Source organism: Apis laboriosa, unplaced genomic scaffold (assembly GCF_014066325.1).
Source record: "Apis laboriosa isolate Shangri-la unplaced genomic scaffold, ASM1406632v1 scaffold104_cov149, whole genome shotgun sequence".
NCBI lineage: Eukaryota > Metazoa > Arthropoda > Insecta > Hymenoptera > Apidae > Apis > Apis laboriosa.
The window spans coordinates 3070738-3093140 of record NW_025220694.1 but is presented as its reverse complement, the minus strand read 5'-3'; the positions used below and the strand labels follow the sequence as shown (position 1 = coordinate 3093140).

Below are 22403 nucleotides of genomic sequence, written 5' to 3'. Positions count from 1 at the left end.
AGATTAATATATATTAATATTTATATTAAGAATAATGATAATAAAAATGATAAAAATGATTAATAAATTCAAATTTAGGAGAAGTTAATGATTTATATATATAATTTTAATGAATACAATTAGTTATTTAAAAAATAATATACTTTGTTTTCTATTTCTTTTTAATTTATTATTTTATGTACATATTGAAGAAAATATAATTTATGTTTAAAAAATAATTATTAAGTTTGATTTAAAGGAAATGACATTTATTTATGTTATTAAAATATTTTTATAAATAATAATATCTCTATAATATTATATTAATTTGCATATATATATATAATGAATAAAACATATTGCAAATATTTATAGAATTTCTTATATTTTGATATGATCTCTTCATATGCTATCTATATTATTAATTTTAATGATATATAAAAAAAATAATCATATACAGAAGAAAATATTATTAATATATATAAAAGTTGTTAGTATTAAATTATTTCATAAATAATATCATTTTAGAAATTCTGTTTGTTTGAAAATAATAAATAAAAAAATATTTATAATAAATTTACAAAAAAAAACATAATAATTGCACTTTAATAAAGATAAAGAAGAACAAAGAATTACAAAACACAGTTTTGATAAACGAAAAAATATTATAATATTAGCAAGTCATAAAAGAATTTTTTAGTTATGAAAATTTTTTTAGTTATGAAAATGCATGATAATATATAATATGATAATAATAAGTAATTAAATTTAAATATACAATTTAAAATGATATTAATATATCACATTCAAATTTTTTTGATTCATTATCAATAAATTATCATTTATTTCGTAAATTACATACATTAATATTAGAAAAATTTTTTAATTGAAATAATAAGATTTTTTGTGAAAAAAATTAAATTAATAAATTAAAAAATTATCTAAACATAGGAAATATCTTTATAAATAGTTAATATATTATTGATTAAAAGTAACTAATTATTATTATTAACTATTATTTTTTTTATTGAAAATTTTTAAAATAATATTACTTGGAATGATTTAATATTTATAATAATTAAAATTTAAAACTGTTACTTTTGAACATAAAGAATCGATAATAGCAAAATATATTCTATTTTATTACAATATTATACTTTTATTATAATGTTATAATAATATGCATTATATGTAAACACATATGTACATACTTGTACGTATTTCAATATTAATATAAAGAATTAAGAAATAGTTTTGTATTATAGTTATAATATAAAAGATAGATATAAGATAGACAGATGTAAATTACATTTATATTACATTAAGAAGAAATTAAGTAATTACGCGATTAAACACTTATACTTATGAATCGTATCACATTTGGCCATTCAAAGACAATGGCGATATTTTATTGTTGTTTTAGATGTACATTTTTACCATATTTCGTAAATATTACCATTTAATATCTGCATAATTTGCATAATTGGTAACATATGCATATAATACCCGTATAATAAGAGTATCGTTTTCCTTTTTTAGATTGAAACCAAAGTTTCATAATACTGTTCTTTTTCATTTCTTCGTTTCAAAATTTCTTTTTTAATCTTCTTATCGTGTACTATGCATCGTTGCAAAATGAGATAAATTTCAAGGTTCATTTATCCCATTAAAGAAATATCAAATACTTTAGTTTTAGTATTCAATATTTTGTTATTAACGAATATTAACTTCGATTTTCGTGCAATACTGTTTCGTTATTATTAGTTTGGAAAGACATATCAGTTGGAATTTTTATCGTTGAAGATAAAATGTTGCTCATAGTATCTGCAATACTTTCTGTCACTTTATAGATTTTGTCAGTGAGTATTCGTTCGCTCATTTCATTTGAATAGATATGTTCATGGGAATCCAACTCGTGATTGTGATCATTTTCTTGATGATGTTCGGTATTATGATCGTGCATATATGCATGATCGTCATGTGAATGTGAATGAGAGTGAGAATGCGCGGCTGAAAAATAGAAAAAATAATTTTTTAGATAAATGCTATTAGCGCCTATTTTTTATTTATTTGAATTTTATAATTATAGATAAGTTTTATTTATATTTAGTAGATAGGTTTCATAATATACTTATAAATATGTACAATTAAAAACAAATTAAGAATAATTTCATTGAATAATTTGAAAAAATGATAAATCTTATTAAGAGAAAAATAAATTTAAACTTCCTAATAAATTTTTTGTGATTAAAAACAAATTTATAATTCTAAGAATAATTTTCTGAATAAAGAATAGCCGAATAAAGAAATTTTTTTTGAATAAAAAATAAATAGAAATAAAAAAAATAAAATATTCTTAGTACTTTTTATACTTAGAAATATTAAATATCTATAAAAAATATCTATATCTTTAAATATTTAAAAGAAGATTTTTATTATAAAGAAAATTGTTCGATATTTAGTGATATTTGAAATATCATATATATTCATGAAAAGAACTTCTACAATTTTTTTTTCCATAAATAGTAATTATAAATTTAATAAATAGTCGAGAAAGCAATCGAAAGTTGGTTTGATTGTTCGTTGTCTCGAGTCATTGACATGGAAATGGAGAAAGTAGAAATTACATTAGTTTTTTTAAAGAATTGTTCTTCATGAACAACAATTTTGTTATCTCCTCCATTTAAAATAATTTTATGTAATACAAATTTTCATATGAATCAAAAAAAAAAGAAACAATAATATAATTTATAACGGCAAAAAGTTAAACTTTACTATGTTAAACTAAACTAATGAGTTTAAAAATTTAATATTCATTAAAGTTCAATGAATTGTATACAAATAGTAGCCTATTATATTATGCTTGTCTCTATTCTATTAAATCGAAGAAAGAATTTATTATTTCTAATATAATAGATTCATTGTTTTTACCATGAAATCAAATTGCATAATTCTGTAAAAAATAGTTGTTATTCTGAAGTTCTTGTAAATTCTTGTCAAACCTAAATCTTTTAAATAACTTGTTATTAAAATGAATAGCAATATCGAATGACTTGAGTAAAAATTTTAAATCTAACTATTTATATATATAAATCGGATTTTAAATCGATCTTTTTTAATTCTTCAAAGACATTATTATATATTTATGCATATAAATTATTTAGTCGATAAAAATATATATGTGCATATTTTTGTGAAATTAATAGATATATTTGATATTATGATGGTGATATTATATACAAATGATAAGATTCAATGAAAAATTATTGCAACAGATAACATTATTGCAAAGCAGAAATTTATTACATTTGTCCATCACTGTTATCAGAATCATTATCCTAATTGCAATTAAAAGATATATCAATTGGAATATTATTGTATGAAAGAAATAAAAATTGACAACAAATGAGAAAATTATATTCTATTTATGTAACCAGTTTTTTTGAAATGATTTAAATCTATCTAGATTATTAAATTAAAACTATTTAGTCTCATAATTAAATTAAAAGATTATTAATTTATTTTAAATTTGATTATATTTATTTATAAGAAATAGTGAATAGTAAATAAAATCTTTATATACATTAATAATATATTATAATTATAATAATCATCTATATCATTAATTAATTAATTCTTTTTTTATGAAAAATTAAAGTTTGATTAAAAAATAAAATTGAGAATATTATATAATACAATTCAATTTCTTACGATTTTTATAATTATAACTTTTTGTTAAATCGATAAGAATAGTTTTCACGTGTTACGAGAATACATGGGTGGTGATTGCATTAAGGACATACTGGCAATAAATTTGCACCGAAATTGATAATTTTAAAAAAGAAAGATGAAAATCAAAATAATGGCCATTGTTATAAACAGTTAATATGATGATAAATTGAATTTTTTTATGATTCTATTGAGTAGTACTAATAAAATATATCTTATTTAAATTTTAGAATCAATACTATTACTACTATAATAATACTATTATTTTTTAAAAATAAAGAAATTAATTATAATTTATTAAACTTATATAATTATATATTAGAAATGTTTTGATGGCAAAAAAAATAATAACTAGAATTTCATATTTTTATATTTTTAAAAGAATTTTTGTTTTGAATTCTGCATTGAAATAAAATTTTTTCAAGATAGGTATTAAACTAAAAAAAAAAAAAAAAAAAGAAAAATATAGAAGAAAATATATAGATTCCTATTAGATATAAACCACAATAGTTTCATATGATAATAAACGAATATGGATGATTTCAACTTCATTATTGATTAGAGATCAAAAAAAAAAAATGGATATTTGCAAACATTTTTATATCATCTTTACAAATTATCATTTTATTATACACTTTAATTTCGGATCAGAAAACACTCACTGGCGATTTGTAAACCCAACATCAGCATAAATCCGATAATTATGGCAGTTAATTGTAAAAGGCCACTTTTCTCGTTAGCTCTCTCTCGCGCCAATACTTCGAAGAAAACCACGTACAGCAATGTTCCAGCGGCCATTCCTTGTAGTATTGTTGGAGTAGGTCCTAAATTCTCACTATCATTTTTAAAATGACCAAGGGCTAATCCAACGGCAATACCAATTGGTGTTACCATAGAAAATATTGTTAGATATCCAAGAGTAGTCTTAGTAGAAGCACCAGCAACATAAAGCTCCATACCAACACAAAATGAAATCACTAATTTATGAGTAGCTATTGCAGCAGCCAGGTAAATAACAGAACTAATAGAAGGTTCTAAACCTACAGCTAAACCTTCGAAAATTGCGTGAAAAGATAAAGCAAGAACTGTTAATAGTCCTTGTATTGATGTTTTTTTTGTTATAGTCACATGATTATGTTCATGATGTTCCATTCTGGGATAATGATTCAATTCTACATCAGAAAAGTGCTTCATGTTGTTTTGTGAACTATGCTTTATGGAAGATAATCCTATAGGAGATGATAAAACAAATATTGTGGGTAACATTTTCTCTTGTTTGCTATCGTGAAATTCATCCAAGTCGTTTTGCCGTTTGTTTAAATTATTTTCGCTATCTTCTGAATCATTGTTATCTTCTTTCCATGTAGACCTGATTGTGGTGGATACTGTGGTGGTCGATCCAATTGTGGTTGATGTTGCACTTGTTTGATTATTACATCTACGCACAGATACTGTTCTATATAGCAGCGCTTCCGATGAATCGGGTTTTCCCGTCAGCGCTGCATGTACTGCCTCCTCAACGAAATAGACGAGAAAAAATCCGGCGCAAAATAGTAGCTCTGATAAACTTAGCGTGCCTAGAGTAGGTAGTTGATTGTTTGTTTGATGTCTTTCTACGCTGATTCGAACCTCTGGAGCTAGATGTAAGAATGTGGTGAAGAGAAGAACTCCTCCGCCAAAACAGAGCAGCAACGATGTTTGTAAACCCTGAAGAGTATATGTTATATTTTCTAATTTGCCAAACATTTCGTGTCCTTTAAAACGATTTTATTCTTTCTATTTTTTTTCTTTTTCTTTGATTTTTATCATTGAGAAAAAGTTTAATTAAATAGAACTATTGCCATTATATTTTATTTATTTAATATTATTGTTAATTTAGTTTATGAAAATAAATTTTTTTTATAAAATCAAGAATTCTACCACAATAAATCAATATGAGAAAAATAGGAGAAGTTGGCTTTTCAATAAAAATTCTCAATTGATAAAGTATAATCAATAAGATATATAAAGAAATAAATGGAATAATTATATAAAGTTTATAATATATAATAAAGTATAAAATATAAGAAAAATACGAAGTAAAAATATGAAGTATTATATATTTATTTGCTTATTTCGATATAGAAATAAAATTTAATGTGGATTAATTTTCAAATAAATATTTCTATCAATTGAGAACTATTAAGAATTATTGAATTCTTTTACAATTTTATCATTGAAATTTTGGTACTAAGATTCAAAACATACTTGTGAACTCGTTGCAGATCCAGAGATGACACTAGCGGATGAAGCGTTTGAAACTGATGTCGATGTACAAGTACTGGAATTACTGAAAATTCCACAATGTTGTTTTTTACGATGATTCATTCTGTAACGTCCGACAATCAGCGGTAGCATTCCCAGAAGCAAAGAACCAAAACCAAGACCAATCATTGCACCTATCTTTGCTACTAATAAAACAGTAGATGTAGTTGCTTCCTCCATTTTTATTTTTCGTTATATTTTAAAAGATAAATTTGAATTTTAAGTTTTTATCTCAATTCCATATATTATCCAAAATAAATGGCTTATCAATAATCAGTCAATCTTGAGATTTCTCTTCTTTACTTTTATTTTTTCTTAATTATCACTTTATCATATTTCTTTTGTTCAATTAATATTTTATTTTTCTATCTCTTCTTGACGTTTAATTTGTCAAATGTTTCGCACTTTTTTCGTCTTTGTCCAGACAATCAATCGAACGAAGTATTCACTTTGTCACTTAACACACGTATGAGGCACTGGTGAACGACATTTAACGATAAGACCAGATAATTTTAGTAAAATATTAACGCAATATGAAATTTAATCAAAGAGTTAATTCTTGTATACTATTTCAGATTTTTCATATTCTTTTAAAATATTTATATATTTTTAAAAATTTTTATATATATATAAAAATTACCGATCTTTAGTATGCAAATATTTGGAGGCATTACATAGATGATTAGAATTAAAATAGAATTATAAAAATAATTATATTATTTTAATGTATTATATATATATATATATATATATATATATATATATATATATGTATATAATTATATATATTAATATATATTATATATATATATAATATATTGATATATATATATAATATATAAAAAAATATATAATATTAATATATAATAAATATATAAATATATAATATTAATCTTTTTTTATATATACTATATTATCAATATTAATTTCTTCAAAAATATTTGTAAAAAAAAAAACATTTTTAATAATTGTAAAATTAAATTGCTTTGATAGTTTTAATATTAATTTAATATTAATTTTATTTACCAACCTTTTCACTTTAACTCTATTAAACTATAATTCTATTAAAACTTTAATAAAATAATGATAATTATAATCTGTATTAAAAATGAAATTTAAATATTTTAGTGAAGTAAAATTTCTGTAAAATAATATGTGTTAGATCCAAATTGTTGAAGAAATTACACTCTTTACTTTGTATTGCAACACTATTTTTTGGTTGAAAAATGTGAACAGATCAATATATAGTTTTGAAATGATTATTTAATTGTTAATGATACTTTCTAAATATATTTTATAATCGTATATTTTAACTGGTGAGCTTGTGAGAAAATTTATTTTTGAGAATCGCGAAAAGGATTTGAAAAAACTATAAAATTAAAAAAACTATAAATGAACCTAGTTAAAATAAATTACGTCCGTTCCATGCGGTACGACGGTGAATCGAATACTCAGGGCTAGTTGCCTACTCGACTCATGATCCCCTCGCGTCTTACATAGCCGTGCTGTTTCCTGCTCTCTTCCCCTTCCATTAGACACATTGCTTCCTACCAGACCGATGTTCGTTTCTCTCCTTTCCCCTTTTGTGTTGACGCGTGTTGCTGTAGTGTTGGACAGTTACGTACCACAGCTAACGTGTATGTAAATGTTTCTCGCAGATGCATGAACTCAACGCGACTGTTTGGTGACCTGATAGCGAACATGACTTACAGATACTATATACTGACAATCGTGGAGAAAAATGAACGATTGCAAGCATTGCGCGCTTGAAGTATTGGGCTGAGCGATTATTATTTTCATTGATTGCTAGATCGATTCGTCGTGAGATTAGATGTTCGATAATTTTAAAAAAATATATATTTTAAAAAAATATATTAATATTACTAGTTGAAGATGAAATTAATACAAAAATTATTGATAAAATTTGACATATTCTATAATAGGTATATTATTTCATTTATGATTGAGAATTATTTATTGTAATTTTGTTTGCAAATTTTATTTATATTTTTAAATTAGAAAATTATTAAAAATAGATAGAAAATTATTAAAAATAGAAAAAAATAGAAATTAAGAATATGAATTATGAGTATATATTTTTTATGTTAATTTAATAATTTATTTAATTATAAATAAATTTAAAAATTTAATAATAATAATAAAATAAAAATTAAGTCAATAATATTTATACAATAATTAAGTTAATAATAATAATAAAAATTAAGTCAGTTAGGAATTAAAAATAAATATATATATTGCACGTGTTTCTCCTATTCCTTTGGTTTGGTTTCTTTAAGTGTAACTTAAACTTATATTAACTTATATTAAATTATTTTCAATTCGGAATTTGCAGCGTAAATATTCATATTATATTATGAATAATCATGAATTAAATGCACTGGATAAATATTTCAAACTTCAAAGGCATTTCCAATTATATAAGTACTATAATAATAAAAGTTAAATTATTAAAACATGATACAAAAAAAGCTTTTGTTTTGCTGTAAGTTAGTTTTAAAATTATCCTTTCAAATACTTTTTGACACATTTTTATAATCTAATTGAATATACATTTTTTATCAATAAGAATTTAAGTTACTCATATATTATTTTATTAGTTGATATTTTTATAATTTTTTTTATAAATTACATTAGCGAAAAAAATTTGATTTAAATCAATAAAGTTTATTCAAATGCATATTAAATAATAATAATTATTATTAATAGTTTATTTTTGATTGTCTAAATAATTATTCAAATATAATTTCGAAAAAGTTAATTTTAATGTAGAATTTTTTTTTTTACTTTAATAATCTAATTGTATTTTTTTTAAACAAACGATAATTTTCGCACATATAATTATAAATTATCATGATTGTTTATCGTTGTGTCAGAAATATTTAATTTATTTTCTTAGTTTCTCTAAAATCATAAATTAATGTTTATAAAGAAGGTTTTGATTATTGGATGAGAATTTAATTAGGTTCGAATATTTCTCCCATTATTGAGACAAATATCTATGCGATAACTCTAACAGAAGAACAATTTCATATTTAATTATATATACATTTCATATTTATAAATATTTATAAATATTTCATATTTATAATTTCATATTTAATTATATATATATATATATATATATATATATATATATATATATATAATAGACTTTTTATATTATATATATTTTTATATTATATTACTTTATATATATTAGAATTGATAGAATATTTTTATGTTTATAAGAATATATCTTATAAATATTTTTAAATATTAATTTTTATTTGAAAATAAATTTTGTACTTACTTAACAACTGTAATCCAAACATCAAGATGAATCCAAATAGAATCGATAAATATTGATTGAGTCCACTTCTATGCTCTTGAAGAATTTCGAAAAATATTACATACAATAAAGTACCAGAAGCCAAACCCTATATTAATTATATATAAATATATATTAAATATATATATGTAGAATATATATATATATATATATTACTATACATATATTAATAATATATATATGTATATTATATGTGTACTACATATAATATATATGTAATATATATATACTATATATATTTTTTATTATTATTATTATTATATATATAAAAAATATTATTATATATATATAATAATATTATATTATTTTTATTTTCTATATGTATTTAAATAACATATTTAATTATTTACTGATGAAAAGTATAAAAATGTTTTTGTATATATACCTGCAGTAATACTGGTAATATGCCACTGGTGGCGGCATTTTCGTCACCAACTAGAAAAATTCCTATGGCAATTCCTAGAGGAGAAACAATTGCAAATGTGCAAATGTAGATTATCGAAAGATATCGTTTGGTATTATAAGTAATTAATTCTACGCCAATACAAAATGCTATCACGAATTTATGAGCCGCTACTGCTGCAAACATGTACCTGAAAACAAAAACGAAAATGAAAACGAAATTAATACTTTTATTAAAATATGTTATTATAAAATTTTTGTAAATCTTTGCCTTGTAAATGTTAAACATATTATTTATGAATTAATATTCATTAACTATTATCTATTACAATTTACAATTTTTAAATAAAGAAAACATTATTTATTTCATTAATTTTCACGAAATCATTTTTGTTCATCTTAGCGATAATGATAATTATATTGATGATTATTAAATAAACAAAAATTAGAAATTTAAATGTATTAAATTATTTTTGATCAAATCTGAAAGTTAGTTTTTAAATTAAAACGTTATTAACATTTATGCAGCAATATAATCTATTGTATAATTGACGATTCAAATAGATTTGTTTCAAACATTTCTTTTGAAATTTTTGGTTTAAATCTTCTATTAATTTTCTTTTCAATTTAAATAAAAATAAAAATAAAGATTTTTAAATATCCAAACAATATTGGAAATTTTAATATTTTATATTATTTCTATTTCATTGTTTATTAAAAAACAAACATACCAAACATAAGAGGCTGAACTTTCTAATCCAATAGCAAGTCCTTCAAATAATTCATGTACAGATAAACCCAAAATAATTAATAATCCTCTTAATGAACTTATGATAAAGTCATGTTTCTCATCTATTATGACTGGTAAATGATGCGAATGACCATGACTGTTACTATAACATATATATTTTCGTTCCATATAATTTGAAATAAAATGATTGTTAGATATTTCTTACTTACTAATGTGAATGTCCACTAACAAAATTCGGCAAAGTTTCTCCATTTTCAATTAATTCATTAGTACTCCTACTAACATCTTTCTTTGAAAATTCTTTTTTGTGTGCTGTTTTCTTCCGCAAATATGAATGTACTGATTCTTCGACCAAATACATAATAAAAAAACTAAGAATATATAACATAATATTAAATTCTTATATATTATTTTTATAAATTTTAAAATCTTTCTTTTAAATGTAATAAAAAAAAATAAATTAATTTTATTTCATTCACCCAGTACAGGTAAGCATTTCAGATAAGGAAAAACTAAATTCTGGAAGTTTTCCTTCTTTTGTAAGATGTTCTAGTCCTTTCTTTACTTCGGGTAATAAATGAAGAAACATCGTGCAAAAAAGAACACCACCACCGAATCCAAGAAGAAAGCTTACTAATTTTGTTGACCTACAGCAAAAATAAATCAATCTTTAATACTAACTTATCAATTCATTTTTTCGATTTTTATTACATTTATGCTTTTATATTCATATATAAAATTATTTCATTTTCATTTTTATTAGTACTTTGATAAGTTAATACTTATTATAATACATATTATGTTATAATCAAATTGATAAAATTTTGAAATTTATTTTTCATAAATAATATAAATCTGACATTTGTTTTGTCTTTTTAATTTTTTTTATTTTGATTAGGATTTATATTTACAACAAAATAGAAATATAAATAAACAATTTGAATTAACTTAATTATTAATGAATAAAAGAGATTACAAAATAAAAAAATTTTTTTATCATCTAATTTATTATTAATTATGTTAATACCTAGGATTTTCAGTATTAGAAATATTCCATTTTAAGCACTTTGCCATTTGCATAGGTAAAATACCCATGCAAGTGCTTACTATGCATAAGATAATCATTGTGATTCCTTTTGCGATCAATACATTCGACATATTTTCATCATTGTGATGATATTCTTCATATTTTTCATCATGCGGATGGAAAGTTGTCGTCAATATTTGAATAAATGAGTTATTTTCTAACAGAGACATGGTTTTCCTTTATCAACAATCGAGATTCTAAAAATTAAATATAATTTACTATACTGAGTGAAAGTTAAAATTTTAATTAAATTAATTTTTTACTTTACCAATTTTTCATATTTTATGATATCAATTACACATTATCAATTACATTTAAATTTAAAAAATTTTAATGTTATAAAGAATTTTTGTACATAAAAAATATTAATATATGAAGTAAAATATAGGATTCCTTTGAAGAATAGATTTTAGACATTAAAACAATGAAAAAAGTTTATATGTATGTATACATATGATAAAGTTTAATTAACGAGTTATAAGCATTTTAAGTTTATATTAAATAGAGTGAGAGAACGCTTAGCTGGATGAGCGATAATATTGTATTGTAATGTCTCTTGTATAATAGAGCTTTTCAATGAAAGTAAATATATTGATATTTTTTTTATATACAATTGATTATTTCAAATGAATTTCAGTATAATGTAATATAATGTACGTATTAATGTAACTCCTTATTTAACAAAAACTTACTTCGAATAAATTTTAGTAAATTCTAAAATATTAATACATAACTTTATTTAAATCTATAAGTAATCATTATATATATATTTACAAATATATTATTTAAATTCATGACTGAATTATTGCATAATATTCAATTTGTCTATTCAATTTGGCGAAATCTATAGAAGTGAGTCAAAATACAATCTCATAAGATTTCAGATTAAAAAAATGTGTTTTTCTACACATAAATTTGCTTATCTTCACATGTACAAAAAAGTCACTAATAATATTTGAATCAATTTAAAATTCATCGATCAAAACATCAGTTGAAAATCTTGTGTTTATTTCATTTGAATTCATTGTGTTTATTTCATACAATTCAAATTTTTTATTTCGATATGAAATTATTAAACAAAAAAAAATAATAGCCGATATAGTTCAATATCTATATTTTATCATGTCATACTAATATCTTTGTAAATCTTAAATCTCTCCACTAAAAAAATCATATAAGCATTGCATTTTTTTTTTTATGTTATGTTATTGCATATTAAATATTTTTTTTTATATACTTTTTATACACATTTACATTTCTTTGAACAAAATTATTTAGATTATTATTTTTTATTGTACCATTCAATTTTATATGAAAATTATTTAATTAAAATTTTATTTTAAACAAATATTTAAATTTAATATTTAAATTTAAATATTTTTTATTGTACCATTCCATTTTATATGAAAATTATTTAATTAAAATTTTATTTTAAACAAATATTTAAATTTAATATTTAAATTTATGTATTATTTTATCAAACTCTAAACTTAATTCCGCGATATGTATTACTGAAATAGTGTTGCTAACAATTGAATGCTGATGGATGTTAAAAGAGATTTGATAAAAAGAAAAATAAAATAGAAAATCGAATATTATTTTTATATGTATAAAAATACGAAAGTCTAGATCAATAATCTTTCCCATTGGTAAGATAGTATTGCTTTGTCCTGAATTCGGATTGTTCATAATGTTCGTGTAACGTATATCAGAAATAAAAATATAAAAAAAAAATTAGTAAATTTATAATATATTCATTCGAACATGCATAAAAAAAGCAATTGCGATATGTATTTTTTATGGATATATGATATATTAATGTGTAATATTGATTCATATTATTAAAGGTAATATCCAAATCGATTATTATTTCTCTTACATAAGAATAAGAAATATCTAATGCAAATGAAATAAAGATAAAAATTTATGTAATTTGATTGAATGTTTAATAATCTGAAATTCAAAATTTAATGCGACATGATTTAAGTATCATTATTACTTCGGATTTTTTTGTACATGTGAAAATAATTAAAAAAACAATTGTGCATATAAAAACACAACCTTTCTAATTTGAAATTTTATAGAAATGTGTTGTGATTTGTTTCTATGGATTTCGACAAATACGTTGAATGAAATACAACAATTCATCAATGATTTTAAATAAAATAATTTATAATCATCGTAATTTCAAATATTAATAGAATTTGCTATAATAACTATAACTTTGCTATAATAAATTCCGAGTTAAGTTTCTGTTAAATTATAAATTATATAGATTTCAATATGCATAATTAAAATTTTTTTTTAAACGATATAAAAATGTTGAATAGTTATATTACAATAGTTATATTAATGTAAATTATATATTATCTTACTGAAATTATATATAAATTATATAATACTGAAATTCATTTGAAATAATCAATTGTATATAAAAAAATATTAGTGTATTTATTTTCATTCCGATATTGCAATACGGTATTATCGTGCACAGTTGAACGTTTTCTCTGTTTCATCTCAGTCTATCTAATACAAATTTAAAATGCTTATAATTCGTTAAGTAAACTTTATCATATATGTACATGAATTTTTTTCATCGTTTTGTATGTCTAGAATCTATCCTCCACATTTTTATGAGTACCCTATATATATTTATAAAATATAATTTGTAAATTTATAAATAAGTAAATTATATATATACAATATATATACAATTTTTTTATATTGATAAAATTTTTACTTCATAAATTTTTGAAAATAAAAAATATGTATATTTTTTACATGTACAAGTTTCAAATTAGAGCTTCAAGTTTTTTACAATTATAAATAAAAATAGATTTTTTATTTTTAAAAAAAATGATATTGATACAATATTTTATCGTTAAAGTTAAAATTTTGATATCGAACATCAATTATACAATCAGAAATTATACAAATTAATTGTAAATAATATTAATGCAATAGGAGCATCATTCAAATATTCTAAAATTTGCTTTAATTAATTTATTTATATTATTTTATATAATATTTATAAATAATATATTGAATTCATATTATTTACAAAACTTATTAAATTCTATAATTTTAATTGAGACGAATTTTATAAAGTATACAAATGTTTTTATTTAAAAAACATTTAAATATAAAAAATAAATACATATTTTTATTCCCTTTAAAAAAAATAAATAATAATTTTAATTATTTTATATTCATTACTACAATAAATTATATATTAACTTATATTGACTATATATGTAATATATAATAATTGTTGACAAAATATGTGAATAATAAATTATTAATAATAAATTAATTGTAAAAATTTAAAAATTGAAGATCCATGAAAATTAAATATTAATGATTATTAAAATTAAATTAAATTAAAATTTAATATTAAAATTAAGTAAAAAAATTGCATAAAAAGATTTGAATTAGATACATTATTTAAAATTGTTGTTAACATTTAATATTAATATAAAAATTTCGCAATTTAAATGGCGATATCAAATGTTGCATATTTCAGATTAAATCGAATTTTAGATAATAGATTTAACACTTGTAACAATTTTAATAAAAAAATATATTTTTTAATATTAAAAAATATTTTAAATTAACGAAATTTTTCTTTATTTTCTTTTGTAAAAAGAGAATTTTCATTATTTTAATGAATTTTTACATGTTCTATCATTTTATATAAAATTATATATATAGAATAGTTTGTCATTTATTTATTAATATATATTAAAAAATTATAAATATAATGGAAAAATTACTTTATTGATCGATTTATTGAATTAAATTATATTGAACTAAAATCAACTTCAATTATACTTTAATATTAAGATAAAGTTTTTTTTATCTTAAATTTTTTCTTTATCATATAATATTTCTGATCATGTAATTAAAAAAATATTAAAAGTAATCATTATAATTATAACGAATTATTTTATATTTTTTAGAATAGTAAGATTGTTCTATAAAATTGTTTTTATCTGCTCACCATTTGAATAAGTATTTGAATGTAGCGGCGTTAATGTGTCGATATCTGTTCGTTTAGTTATCTATTCACTCAACTGAAAGCATTTCAGATGTTTCGTGTAATTATAAAAGTAGACGCACTACTAATCATCTTTTTCAATGGATTGTATATATGTATATCTATATACATACATATAGATAGCGTGCAATGTCGAATCGGCTTTCTATTCGTAATATTATAAGTTGCGATAACATTTACAATGAAATGTCTTAATCAGAACTAAAGACTTTTGATATCTCTTTAAAAAAACGTCTTGAAAAAATTTTTAACACATAAGTAGGTTCGTAAAAATAATGTTAACAATTTTTAAAATAAATGATATCAATTCAATTTAGAATATTTTATATGAATATCCAGTTTAATATAACTTTATATTTTATTATTATTTATTTGTTATTGGATTTAGATATATATATAAACTATTATCGATAAATATTTATCAATAAAGATTATTATCGTCCAAATCAGTCACCAAAGGACCTATTCCTACTCTTACTCAATATCTCTGTGGATAAAAATACAATAATTCTTGATATATACTTGCTTATATATATGTTTATATTAACAAAACATTTAAATCACATGCAAACACATCTAATATTAAAATACTTTGTGTATGAATATCTTATTATATATGTAATTCGCGAATTCATATTTACCGATTATATTATTATATATATATATATATATATTAGATATCAAGTTAACATTGTTATCCTTAATTTTATTTTTTCAATGTCACATTTGAAGAAAGATTGTTTTAAACGAACTGAGAAAAGAAAGGTTACAATTTATCAATCACGATGACCTCGAGAAGCTATGTAGTTTACCTTGAGAAAACTGAAAAGTTATTTCTTCTCTCTTTGTTTTACTAAAGAAACAGAACAGATATACTTTCATTGTACTCATAATATTATTTGTTCTAATTTCTCTTTCTTTGTTTTGTTCCTTTGTTTTTATATTTAACAATCATTTCATGCTTTTAGTTGAAAGTAAGCTCCTCTATGCGCAATACTATATTATATATATATATACTATATTTCTATTATATTTTTTCAATTTTAATTAAATTAAATTATATTTTAATTAAATTAAAAATTTCAATTTTATAATTTCAATTTTATAATTTTATAATTATATGTAAATAAATTTAATATCTATACATAAATCATATACGTAAATCATGATTATTATGTTACAAAATATTAATATATTGATGAGATACTTTAAGAGATCACAATAAGTACAAAAGTTATTATACCAAAATATTGTATGAGATTTATTTATTAAATCATAAACATTTTAAATTCAATTTAATTGAATAAAGTAATGGAGACATATAACGGAGACAAAACAGTCTCATTCTCTTTCCATTTCGATACATCTAACATAAATTTCAATTGCTTATGATTTAATAAATAAATCTTAATCAATATATATATTCCAAACTTTTGTATTTGTTTTAACTTTTAGAATTGATTTTCCAAATATATTTAATATATTCTATATTAATATCTTATATTCAAATTATAATTATAATTCACACTTACAAGTGATATATATATAATACATTGCGTTAAATAAGAAATTTTAAATAAATATAAAATTGGTTGTAGTTACAAATTTTTGAGATGATATGATGCACATTAATTAAATTTTTCAAATCTTTGAAAAGATATAATATACGTTTCGATGATTAAAGGATCACTGGCTGGCTAGTCAGTTAGTGTCCACCAGCTGTCCGCACATTCGCGAAACCAGTTTTAGCTGGCATAATAATCCGAAAAGCCGACAGAAACGATAAAAAGTTCCTTTATTTTATCCTACAGTTTGTAGATGTACACACAATGATTCTTTCTCATAGAACATTTTTATTTCGAAATCAAATAATTCGTTAGTTCTTCAATCATAATAAAAATTTGTATACAAAATAAAAATAGAAGATTTCTTAAATTTTTTTTTCAATTATTGATAACTTTGTATAGATTGTTAAAAAATTTATTAATTAACAATTAATTAAAGTATAACATTCATTGTTTAATTAAATTATATTATAACATGCATGGTTTTTTTTCTTTAAATCATTTGAAAAATATAAAATACTAGTATATTCAAATATAAATGATGTTGTCATTAATTATCGTAAATATGAAGAATATATATATATATATATATATATGAAAAACTGATATTTATATTATAATTTGAGACATTGTAGTAGTAATTTGTTATCTGATGCTATTTTTTATTACATAGTCAATACATAATTATATATAATTATATTTTTATTATAGTCAATATTTTTTATTATATAATCGAATGACAAATTTGAAATCTATCACTATTATTATGATCACTTTTAATTGTTCTTAATTAGTGATTGAAATTTGAAGAATTTTATAAATTTTTTAAAATTATCATATAATTTTATCTATAAATCACTAGATATTTGTTCTTATTAATTTTAAATAAAATTTTATTTAAAATAAATTTATAATGTGATCTTTATAACTTAGTTTTTTTTATTCTAACATATGATTAATAAAAATCAATTTTATTTTGTAATTACAATTTTTTTTATTTTTATTTTAAACATAATATATATCCGATAACTTATAGACAAAAGTTTTTGTATTATGAAAATATATACTATAATGCATGGAATATACTGATAATAATTTAATTTATATTAATTAAATAATTAATTATTTTTAATTAATTATTATTGTATTATTAATTATATTATGGAAGATTACTACTTACAAGAAACATTATTCAATTTATGATAAAATTAGATTTTTTTTTAATTAAAAATGATATTAAAAAATATGATTTGGCTGAGAAATTAAAGGAGAAAAGAAAAAAAAAAAAAGAAAAATGAGGGAAATGTGTATTCAAAATTAATTTCATATTTTTATTGTAATGCTAGACAAAATGATAGCCAAATAATTTGATATTTTTAAATCATATTAATAATTAAATTTATAAGAAAATATATACTTTATACATCTACACATAATTACTCATAAAAATATTCGGATATTAACGTATACTTAATCTTAAAGATTTATATCTTTGTTAATTATGGAATTCTTAAATTTTTGATCCTTGTGATTCTTATTGAATGAATTTTTTTGATAGAATATTTATTGTACTTTACAAAATTTATTTATTAATTTGATATAATAAAATAATGTTAAAAACTAAATGAAATCACAATAATTTTTTGTGTCAAAAATAAAAAATTCGGATATTTTAAAATATATAATAAAATAACTAAAATAGCAATTTTTTTATAAAAATTAGAGATTGGTTTTAATATCCATTTAATTTTACATTTTAATTTTACAATTTTACATACAATAATTCATTTTAAATCTAAAATATTAAAAATTTTTTATTAATAATATATTTGATATCTTATTCATTTTCTACGAATTTTTCTTTAATATATATTATTATATGTATTGTTTTTTATGTATTTTTATTTATTATTATTTATTTATTTATTTATATTTAATTATTTATATTCATGTAACTATATAATATTAATTTAATTTGATAAATTTAAATTTTCAATATGTCTGAATATTCTTGCAAAAATAACAATGCGTTTCTCTTCGATTTTTCCAATAATAGAAAATTGAATAGAAAAATTCATTTGAGCTTAAGTAAAAAAAAAGATTAAAGAAAAATAAAATCATTTAAATCTTATTATTATGATTTAAAATTTTAGAAATCATCAAATGTTATATATAATCTCCTAATATTATATAATCTCTCAAAAAACTATAAGAAAAAAAAATAAATTTGATTTGTTTATAATAAAAGCTCTTATCGATAGAGATTATTAAATGTGAAAATAAAAAATAATAAAAAATATAAAATAAAATTTTATTATTTAAATCTTTGTTTTGAAAAATTAAACATATACAAAAAATTGTATAATTAATAATTATTAAAATTTGCATTTTCGAAAATTAATTTTTGAACGAAATAAAATTCTGTATTTTTGCTTATTTTTGTCAAATAAATTCTTATTGATAACTCATTCAATATCAATATTCAATTGAGAATTAACCAATTTCATTTGTAATTAAAAAATTTTCAAATTCGATTCTTTCAAAAACAAAATCTATGACGAAGAAATTTTATTCCTTTTTTTTTTTTATTTTTTCATAAGAAATTATTCTATATCAGTTATATGTTATCAAGCTGAACCCGGTAAAATAAGGTGAATATATATATATATTTTTTTTAATTATATAAAATATTTAAATATATCAACTTCTATCTTTTTATTTGGTACTATATAAAATAAATTATAATAAATAAATGATAATAAATCAATGATAATATTAATAAAATCAGAACAATGTATAATTATCTATTATAATGTAATGTAATGATATTTATAATAATTATGATAATAATTATATAAAAAAATTAATTATAATATTTATAATAATTTTCAGAAAATTTAAAAAAATTAAATATTAAAGCAATAATAATTTTCAAAATTGCAATGAGCGAATACTGCTTCTTTTATATCTTTACTAGTGAGATAGTCATAACTTAGCATTTTGAAACAAAATACGGTTTATGTTTCAAAGATAACATTGTCCCTTTCTACAATATAGTTTTTCTAATTTTTTTTCAAATTATTATTTATAATTAAGTTATTATCATTTATTTATTATAAGTTATTTTTATATAATAAAGATTTTAAAAACCATTTTATTATTCTTTTTCTCTTACTTTTTTCTATTTTTTTCTTCCCTTTTTATTATCTTTATTGATTATTTTTCTTAAAATTATTTTTGATAGTAATTTATATTTTCATGATTTTTGTAATATATATTTTCGATTTATATAAAAAAATTTGTACAACTTTATAATCAATTGAATAGTGTTCTTTGATATTTATTTATAGTGTTCATAGATATTTATTCGATTCAAAGTAAGCTATACATATATAAATTATATATTCTAATTAAATATTTCTAATAAGATTTTGTAAACAAAATTCTTATGTTAAAAGAAACATTGTAATAACATTAAACATAATCAACTATAAACAACATATAATAAACAAACATAATAAATAACATTCAACATAATCAATAATTATTTTTTTCTTGTTCTTTTTTTTAAATTGAACTATTCATAATTTGCGATATTATTAAATTTTATCACCTATACATTTTATCACCTATACAAATTTCAATGAAAATGCATTATTGAACATCGTTAATATCATCAATAGGACAACTATTCACAATAGTTCGCAAGATATTTTATATCTTGCGAACAGGAAACTTTTAATAATTGTAATTAATAAGCTTTCAGGCACATCTGCTAATATAAACTTTTGCAGATTATTTTCAAACGAAAAGTAAAAGCACTGTGATATAATATATTTTGTTTTTTAAGTGAATCAAATATTTTTGTTTTTTTACAGAATTTAAAAATCATGCAGTTTATATGAGTACTTATATATACTTATATACTTATATATAACAATTTAGTGACATTCATAACATTATAGTATCAATGATTAAAAAACAAGATATATAATTAGTCATATATACGAAATTATGTAAATTCAGCAGAAAATATTTTTAAATAATTTTCTTCTAAAATAAAAAAATAGTACTCTCTCCCCCTCTTTCTGTAAAAAATATATCTCTATCAGTTTCAGAGAAAATATATGAATCTATATGAATATCTATCTATATATGAATCTATCAAACAGATTTAGATTTCAAATACATATGTGTAATTAAATCAATTATATTAATAGTAATTTTTTGTTTCGAAGTAATAATTTTTTGTAATAAAATTTATATATTTATCAAGAATTTTTAGATTAATTATAAAATTGTAAAAAAGTAGATAAAAAAAAAAGCTTTCTTATGTATATACAAAAATATTTTATGAAACATATTGTAAATAAATTTTTTGATTTAATATATTTAATGAAATGCTAATTAATAAATTATTATGCCAGAAAAACTCTAAATTAAATGTTTCGTACATATTTGCAGACAAAATATTCAATAAAAATTGATTATTATAAAGATTATTAATTCGAAATCACATATAAGTCTACATGGTAGTTACATCTACATCTACATAGTACTATTTAACATTTTTATATTTCATCAAAAAATTAAACTATTTCATTAAATAATTTTTATATTTTAATAAATTCTTATTTATTATAAATGATTACACAAAGTAAGCATATGTATATATGTATATCACGATCATTGATCAGAAAAAAAACAATAAATAAAAATAAATCATATAATGTATTATCGATCAATTTTAATATAAACTTACTAGTATTTATTATATACATATATCATTATCTCAGATAATTGATAAACAATTTTCACAGATAAACAAAAAAAAACTATCAAACTTTAAACTAACACTATAGAGAACGGTGTAAATGGCACTTGCAATGGTTGCGGCGAATCACAGCATACTAACTAACAAGTTGTATGAGTGAATGAAGAATAGCAAATAATATATGGGAGAGAGTAAGCAGAGAGGCGACAGAGATAACTTTCATACCTGTTTATCGGGATTCCCTGACATATGACGTTCCTTTTCGATCTGGGGATTCCAGAATGCAGATTTAATCATTGATTCCCCTAATCATACATACAAATATGCTGCATTCATAAATAATCTAATACGTGTAGCATCTATTTAATGATTATAATGATTATTATAATGATTATCAAATGGAAAG

The 22403-nt window shown here is 19.9% G+C and overlaps 1 protein-coding gene across 1 annotated transcript; it reads right to left on the bottom strand.

Annotated features, from left to right (window-relative positions):
- Positions 1-1036: 1036 nt before the first annotated feature.
- LOC122710317 lies at positions 1037-22124 on the bottom strand. Its single transcript, XM_043928121.1, has 11 exons — positions 21986-22124; positions 11542-11798; positions 10994-11161; positions 10724-10885; positions 10495-10656; positions 9747-9954; positions 9323-9449; positions 8450-8457; positions 5956-6195; positions 4371-5415; positions 1037-1989 (listed from the first exon to the last, which is right to left on the bottom strand). Exons 2-11 carry the CDS (start codon positions 11769-11771, stop codon positions 1703-1705), a joined length of 2637 nt encoding a protein of 878 aa, XP_043784056.1. The 5' UTR covers positions 11772-11798; positions 21986-22124; the 3' UTR covers positions 1037-1702.
- Between the last annotated feature and the right edge of the window lie 279 nt (positions 22125-22403).